At 36.8% G+C, this 8913-nt stretch overlaps 1 protein-coding gene across 1 annotated transcript in view; it reads right to left on the reverse strand.

The window, feature by feature from the left end:
- Nucleotides 1-2648: 2648 nt before the first annotated feature.
- LOC106884283 (ribonuclease P protein subunit p30) overlaps nt 2649-8913 on the reverse strand; it is a 33549-nt gene continuing 27284 nt past the window's right edge. The window contains exons 9-11 of the mRNA XM_014935583.2: nt 7435-7472; nt 6283-6362; nt 2649-4902 (exon numbers count right to left, since the gene is read on the reverse strand). Coding sequence (XP_014791069.1) covers nt 4664-4902; nt 6283-6362; nt 7435-7472 — 357 coding nt within the window. The 3' untranslated portion in view covers nt 2649-4663. The remainder of the gene's footprint in view (nt 4903-6282; nt 6363-7434; nt 7473-8913) is intronic.

Below are 8913 nucleotides of genomic sequence, written 5' to 3' on the forward strand. Positions count from 1 at the left end.
TCTCCCCAACTTCCTGTATAAGGAGGTAAAACATCAAGGACAATGCCCAGTCTATTTGACGGTCACTTTGGCCTGTCAACAACCTGCTGTATACCTTCTCTACCTCCTCCTATCAGCTGAATATTAACCCTGCTTCTCTCAGATTGCCAGGTTTCCCAAATACAATAAATATAATAATAAATAAATAAATTCATTTTTTTTTTTTTTAAATATATTTAAATATATCGTTCGATTGTGCTAATTACCAAATGACAAGACTTTTCTGGTTATAACATATATATACATGCGCACACAAACACGTAAACATGTATCACAGGCGCACACATACGTATATTTGGGGCTCTTGTATTTTCTGTTACCCTTTGATTTTAAATGTGTTTAAATGTATAAACAATTCAATAAAACTGAAACTTTGGAAAAATTTAATTTATTTTATGAGAGTGATTCTAAAAGTGAATGCTTTATGCATCTCTTTATTACATTTCACTCAATTTGACATGACAGTAATTGAAACAAATTGTAACCAAACTCTTCATGTACTATTTTATATTTGATGATTATCAAAATTTAGCTTTTTGAAGTTCCTTAGCATCCTTGCTTGTCAACATATCTCTTAATCGTTATTTAGTAGCTCCCCTACACATACAAGTAGTTCATATTTGAAACAACAGGTGATACAGATGTACTGGGAGGAACTGGGGTATGAGCCATTTTGATATTGCTGATTTGGCACTCTGTTTATGCATGAATGAATGAAGAGGAAAGGTGTTTGTCAGTCAGGTTCAGATAACAAAATGTAATGTCAATTTATTTGTATGTATTTGGTTCCAAAACGTCAGCGTTCAAACAGCAACACCTGAACATCTCATTCCAAAGAAACGAGTGTTACACAGCACTGTCACCTCCAGCAATTCCAGTGTTGTACATAATTATCACCTCCAGCAATTTCAGTAAATTTAGGCACTCAATTTACACCAGTACACTAGCTGACTTCAGAAGTTCATCAACACCTCACCCTATCATATTTCTATCCACTCTTACATCACTTTACAGGTCCCAGCTGTTATTGTCATGGTCGTTCCACACCAGCATTCACTAAGAATGATATCTGCTTGGCTGTGCAGCTTCTGAAATCCAGCCTGATCTATTCCTTTCTGTGTTCTCTCAACTACGACCTTACTCATTACAGGGTGTAGTGTTATTTCTTCAAGTGACTCCCTTTGGCAATTTGGTGTTAATCCCTTTTTTTTCACTTGTCTGGTATTCACATGCCTAAGGAGAATACTTAACATCAATTGGCTGCAAAGGGTCCAAAATGACACAATTGAGATGACAAAGGGCATGAATAGAATAAATGATGAAATCAGATGCTGGAACTGGATTGGACATGTTCTCAGACAAGATTGAAGAAGTGATTGTATAGTGGTGCTAAAATGACAGCCTGAGAGTAAGAGATTAGCAGGGTGCCCTAAAACCACATGGTGAAGGACCATTGACAAAGAAGGGTGGAGAAGCTAGATTTGATAACATAACAGCTGGTTAGAATGATCACGTTGCAGCCTTATGTGCCCCAGGGCACATAAAGAACTGACCAACCAGCATTCACACCAGCTCCAAAATTCTACTCATAAGTACATTCATTCATTTGAAATTAACTTGTAATATTTTCATCCCTCCTGTATTGTATTGAGCTCAATGTGGCATTTATTTAGTTTCAGTGGGTGAACTGCTATTGGTAACACGTATGTTGTTTTACTTTGGTAGGAGAAACTCTTGATTGTTAGATTCAAAGTAATTCTGAACAAGATTGTTGGCCTTAGTTTCAAAAATCCATTTTCCATCTGCTTTTATCTTTGTTGTCCCTTTCCCTGTGTTCAGCTTGGCTGTTCAAAAATGGTTGATACAGAGCCATGACTATTTCCTAAATTCCATTGATGTTCTTAAACAGCTTGAACTTGTCACTGGTGAAACACCAACTATAATCATTATTCCTTTCAACATCTCACTCATAGCTTAGGTACCCAATAAATTTAATACATTATATGTATGTGTCAACAACAATGACAAGATGTCTCCATGAATGGACCAGCAAAATCTACTTGAGCTCTTCACCATTGCTGAACTATAGTCTTTTTTACAATTTGTCTTGTCGTATTCAATACAGATAATGCTTTCCAAAGATTTACACAAAGACTAATACCATTCTGGAGAAAATATTTACAAGATTTTTTTCTTCTTGGGTTAATGAAGTTGGTACAAATAATAGACCATTTCATTGAGAAGTCTATCTCTAATTTTACTTTCCATTTTGCAGAGAGAATGAGTGTTTCAGTAAATAGATGCTCATGTCTTCAAATTCATGACTGTTACATTCTTGGCAATATCTATTTGTTTTAAGATACCCTTTAATGCATGAGGGTTTTCAGTGAACTCTTTTACTATAGTGAAAGCCTTGTGGGACATCACTTAAGTTAGTAAATTGTGTGTGTGTATATATGTCCACAGGGGCTTATAAGCATTTTATATCTACCAAATTCCACTCAACATTTGATCAACTCTGCCTGTTTCAAACTAATGCTACAAACATTTCTTAAATTAAGGATAAGACTTGAAGGGAGAATGCAATTAATTGAATATCAACAACAGAACATATTCTGATAATTTTTATTGATCATGAATGGATGAAATGGAACAAAAAAAGTCATAACAAAACATTGTTCATAGATTTATCACATGGGATTCTTTTTGGTGAGGTTATAGAATTCATGGTTTACCAAAACTATCGGGAGCATAAGCAAAATATATTGACTAAACCTTGGGAATTGAAACCATATTTGCAGGCTCTGTTCAAAGGAAATTTAGTTGTCTTACAATACACAACTCAGGATCCTAAAATGTAACCCACCAGGTATTTTGTTGTCGGGACATTTTTACTTGATTTGAAGGTTTTTTGATATGCTAAATCCAAAAATGGAATCCATTTTTTAACATCATGTCTAGATTTCAAGATAGCCAAACCCTGCAATCATTAGTGAGTGATATGCATGAACTTCGATTTTTCTCCTTGAGCAATAAAACTGGATACACCAAAAATCCATGGATGTTATGTATATGGGACAGCAGAGCCAGGAAAAAAAAAAAAACGTTGGGTGATCAAAGAATGGTCACAATGAACCATAATTCCAGGGTCTTTTAATGTGGTTGAACAGCCTCTAGTGCAACTGGGGAAAAAAATCATCCTGTCTCCACTCCATATCAAACTTGGCATTATGAAGCAGCTTGTTAAAGCTCTGGATAAAAATGAACCATGCTGTCACTCAATCAGCAACACATTTCCTGGTTTGAGTAGTGAACAGATAAAAGCTGGAGTATTTTACGGGCCTCAAATCAGAAAACTGATAAAAGATAGTAACTTTGTAAATTCAATGAATTGCATAGAAGCATGGAATTCATTTGTAATAATTGTCAACATGCTGGAGAACTTTCAAAAGTTGGGAGTGAATATGAGCGTACTCTCTACAGTTGCCTTGTGACAAGTTACAAGTAGGGTGAGCATTTCCATTAGGACATAAAATCTACAAAGGGGTATCAAGGCAGATGGGGCTTGCATATAATGGCTGGAACTTGGCTCATGAACTTCCTGAGGTTCATCACTCGAAAAATTTCATTCAAATACAAATTCTTGTGGAATTAGGCAATAACAATGATGTAATTTGTTTATTAGTTTTTCAGTAGAATTTTAAGAAAACATTCTGGTTGTGAAGAAAAACCAATTTCTCTGTGTGTATTATGCCTGGTTCCTTATATGCTGTTTTATCGAAAAAAAAAACCCCACGAAATTCTATGGATCCAATATCTTAAAATGTTGACATGGTAATAAATGGATATCATTTTCAGATTGTGTGTCAAAAAATCTTCTTGGCCTGTGTAATTATTGGATGATGCACCACATTTAAATCATGATGACATTCTGTTGTTTGTGCTACTCCATTGACTTCAGTAAAGATTTTTTCACATTGGTAATTAAAAGGCCACAAATTGAGAAGACAGGGAAAAAGGCACAAACTGCATGACATCATAATTGGATTAAATCCCAAATGAAAAGAAAACGTTTAGCTGATTCAATCAATTTCAATATATTACTGGCCCTTGTTTTATTTAAATCTCTTGAAGGAATGATGGACAATGACAACCCTCAAGAGGATTTTAGAGTCAAGCTGTGCATAGGAACAAAGCTAAAGTTTCTTTCATCTTTGTGTTCTAAGCAGCCTCCCACTGCAATCCGTAGAAAGTGGAATGAAACCATAAAGATTTTGAATTTTGTGTTCTAAAACTAAATTAAGGAAGGGTTGGGGGAAAAGAGTACAAATTGTAGAGTACATTGGATAGAATGAACTTCATTGCATTCCAGGTACCTTTTCTACTGATTCCTTCCTTCCTTTCTTCCCCTACTCTCTGGAAGGATGAAAGACAAAGTGATTTCAGGGAGAGATTTGAATTTGGATCATGAAAGGATATAACAAAATACTTGGAGGCACTTTTACCATTTTTATATTCCAATACAAAAGCCCTACAAAAAATGTTGAGAAGAGGTGGATCCAAATGTAAGACAGAAGTCTATATACAGATAGAAAATGGAGGGGGGGGGGCTCCCTGTGAAATATCACATTTTTCTCTTTTTCCGTTTGGGTGAACAAACATCTTTAGGAGCAGGCTTTATGTTACCCTCATCATCACTATCATCATCGTCGTCATTGCTGTTATCGGAAGAGGGACTGTCTTCAGCAGAGTTACCTTCATCTAGCAGATCTGTATCTGTGGCCTTTGCAAGCCAAGCATTCTTTTTTTCCATGTCAACCAGCTTCATCACACTAACCATGGAACGACCAGCTTTCCTGGCAGCTATGTAAGGGTTGAGAAGTAGGATAAAACAATAAATAAGAGAAGAAGAAAAAAAAAAAAAAATTTAAACAATACAATTCTAACCCTAACCCTATGTTTCTGAGAAGAGGAATTTACATATTAATATTAATCCTTTAACATTCAGATTTCTGTCAATTGCAATGCTTATTTATTCACATTGATAAAATTAGTCATACATTAGCTTGTAGCTTTGAGATTTCAACGCCGTGATCGTTTATTTTTATAATATTTCAGGGTAAATTTGAGAGGCTGGAACTGGCCAGTTTGAAGATAAAACAGGTAGATTATTTTGGATGGATAAGGCCAGTTTAAATGCTAAAGGGTTAATGCAGTGTAGTCACCTACAGTTTCCAAGTTCAATCCCAGGCAAGGTGAGTCACAAGACACCTGAAAAAGGCTGATGCATACAACAGCTGAGGCACAGTGAAAGTAACAATTAAGATGAGAACAGGCACCATATGAAAACATTGTCAGGAATCCTGGACATACTTTTGCAGTTGACTGGAAGCATACAACACTGCTTGTATTGTAGCGAGGTGAAGGAAAAGAAAAGTGGTAATCCAGTAACCTATGGGATAAAAACTGTGACTTAGATGCTTCACAGATTTGACTGCCTTCTAGCTTGTGATCATCTGGTTGTTTCTATATTTCGACAAAATATATTAGGGTGTGATTTGAGGAAAATTTGGCTGATATTTCTGTAGTCTTCTTAAAACCCTTTTGTTACTGTATTTCTGGTGAAATGCATTGATTTTGAAAATAACAAAGAATTTAGTAAAATAACTTTGTCATTTTTAAGTTGGTGTTTGGAACTAGGAACTAGATTCACATGAAATTTTGATGGAAGGTTTTAATTTAAATCATTTTAAAATAGGACATTTGTAACATACACCCAGAGATGGTCTTGGGCAGGTTGTGGTAAGAAGCTTGCTTCTCAACAACATGGTACCAGGTTCAGTCCCACTATGTGGCACCTTGGGCCACATAGCCTCAGGCCGACCAAAGCCTTGTGAGTGGATTTGGGAGACGGAAACTGAAAGAAGCTCATCATATATATATATATATATGTATGTGTGTGTGTTTTTGTATCTGTGTTTGTCCCCCCACCATTGTTTGACAACCAATGTTGGTGTGTTTATGTCCCTCTGTAACTTAGCAGTTTGGCAAAAGAAACCAATAGAATAAGTACCAGGTTTACAAAGAATAAATCCTGGAGTCGGTTTCTTTGACTAGAAGTTTCTTTAAGGTGATGCCCCAACACGGCCACAGTTAAATGACTGAAACAAGTAAAAGAATGAAAGAATAGTGCCAGTTGGAGTAAACAATACAAAACAAAACCAAAGACAAAGTGTGACTCACCTGCATGTGATAGGACTGACTGGCAATTAGTTGTGAGGGCAGCACGAACTTTGACTTCTGATAAACCAAGCATTAAACCTCTGGTAGCAAGAATGAGAGTCAAGGAAAAAATGGTGGGCACCTAGACAATAACACTGGTTACATTGCATGATATACTAAACAGTGCTTTGGCGTCTGTGTGTGTGTGTGTGTGATGGGCTGGAGGGGACGGGTGGTAGTATTCAAACCAAATGTAGCTATGCCAAAATAGCAAAGAGAGGGAGAGAGTAAAAGAGGGGTAGTGAAAGTCTGATAATGTTAATGCAAAATAGAATACATATTAGTATCACTGTCTTAATGTCTACATTTCCATGCTTATGAAATTCTCAAGTTTCTTGGCATGAGGTATCAAGACAAGGAAACACACACACCACTGTTGTTGTTGTTGGCACTCCGTCGCTTACGACGTCGAAGGTTCCAGTTGATCCGATCAACGGAACAGCCTGCTCATGAAATTAACGTGCAAGTGGCTGAGCACTCCACAGACATGTGTACCCTTAACGTAGTTCTCGGGGGGGATATTCAGCATGACACAGTGTGACAAGGCTGACCCTTTGAATTACAGGCACAACAGAAACAGGAAGTAAGAGTGAGAGAAAGTTGTGGTGAAAGAGTACAGCAGGGTTCGCCACCATCCCCTGCCGGAGCCTCGTGGAGCTTTAGGTGTTTTTCACTCAATAAACATTCACAACGCCCGGTCTGGGAATCGAAACCGCGATCGTATGACCGCGAGTCCGCTGCCCTAACCACTGGGCCATTGTGCCTCCACTACACACGCACACACACGTACATACAAACAAACAAACAAACAAATGCATATATATATATCAGCAGTAGCAAGGTGTGCAGCTGTGCAGTGGGGCTAGACCCTAGACAACATAGTTGGGAAGCAAGCTTTTAATTAAAGCTGAGACTTCCCTCTGTCGTTATACTTAACTTCAAAACACAGAACACTGAGTAGAGACATAGGGATACCTCAAGTTTGAATAAATGAATAAGCTCTACTATATGTATTCAGTACTTACACACTTCATTTGGAAATTGAGAGAGAGAGAGAGTGATGGGTTGGGAGTTCAGCAGTTATTAAGAGTATCTCTCTGTTATAAAGGATACAGTACTCTCACATCATAGGGTCCTCGTAAGTCTAAGGTCTAAAGTAAAAGAAAAGGAAAGTAAAAACAAAAATATATACAAGACATTTCAACAAAAAGAAAGACTGCTGAAGTTTCTATAAATAGATATACAGCACTTTGGGTCATAGTAGTTGTTTAACCACAGGTTGGATTTGATACAGGAGACCTATGATCACAAACCTTGCAGCCTTGACCATTTCATCTTGTATTTGCACATAATATATCTACAGACTTGTCATCCACTGTTCCTTTCTATTTTTTTAAGGTGGTAGGTTATGATTTCAGTGATGAACTGGTGTCCCATTCAAGGGGGAATCTGGGTTAAACTTTAGCCTTACGATCCCTGGGGTTTGTGACAAACCTGAGACCTAAGAAAGGTATGATTTTTCAAAGATATTTGGTTGATATTTTTAGCATATTGAGTAGCCACATAGAGGCTCTTTCGATGGCAAATGTCAGCTATTTGTAACAGTTATAGTGTTGTTGATGATATCAGAAGCACATGGCTAAATGGTTAAAAATGTTGGCCTCACAATCATAAGGTTGTGGGTTCAATTCCCAGACCAGGAGAAATATTTTGTCCTTGAGCAAGGCCTTTCCTTTCATGTTACTCGAATCTACTCAGTTGAAAATAAGTACCAGCTTAGTGTTAATGTTGCCCTTTCTCTCTCTCATCAGCTATCACATCAATGCTTCACAGAGTTAAAGGCTGAAAGAGCCTAGAGGGTATACATGACTACTTGTGACTACACAAGCAGCTAAAAATATTAGTGAAGCATGGTACATGCTAACAGGTCATACTCACTGGCAAGTGATGGCTACATATTTGTTTCATGTTGGTGATGAGGAGGAGGAGGAGGATAATTTAGTTGCTGATGGTGATATTCAATATTGTGAAATGTTGACAACACAGGCAACAAAAACATAGAAAAAAAAACAAGCCTGGTATGGAGATTTAGAATTACAATTGTGTGTATGGGTGTGTGCACATGCATACATGCATATATATATAATCAAACTAAAACATAGGCTAAACAATCATATATTAATTAATATCGATTTATTACCAGGAAGCTAGCACATTTAAAGAATCCGAGAGAATCAGAAAAAATATCTGAGATCTCAGGAGATTAAAGTATATGTTTATATATAATGTTGACCACTAAAGTGGACATTTAATGTGCTAGAAATAGACCACGTGTCTACTAAGACCTAAATTGTTCTCAAAACAAAATTCAGTGGAATACCAAAGCGTATGTGGGCAACAGTGAAAATTACAGAAATAAAACATGTTTAATAATGTTTTATTTCTGTAATTTTCACTGTCTTGCCCGCATATACTTTGGTATTCCGCTGAATTTCGTTTTGAGAACAATTTAGGTCTTAGTAGACACGTGGTCTATTTCTAGCACATTAAATGTCCACTTTAGTGGTCAACGTTATATACAAAAACATATAT

The sequence above is a fragment of the Octopus bimaculoides genome, chromosome 14, assembly GCF_001194135.2.
Source record: "Octopus bimaculoides isolate UCB-OBI-ISO-001 chromosome 14, ASM119413v2, whole genome shotgun sequence".
In the NCBI taxonomy this organism is placed as follows: domain Eukaryota; kingdom Metazoa; phylum Mollusca; class Cephalopoda; order Octopoda; family Octopodidae; genus Octopus; species Octopus bimaculoides.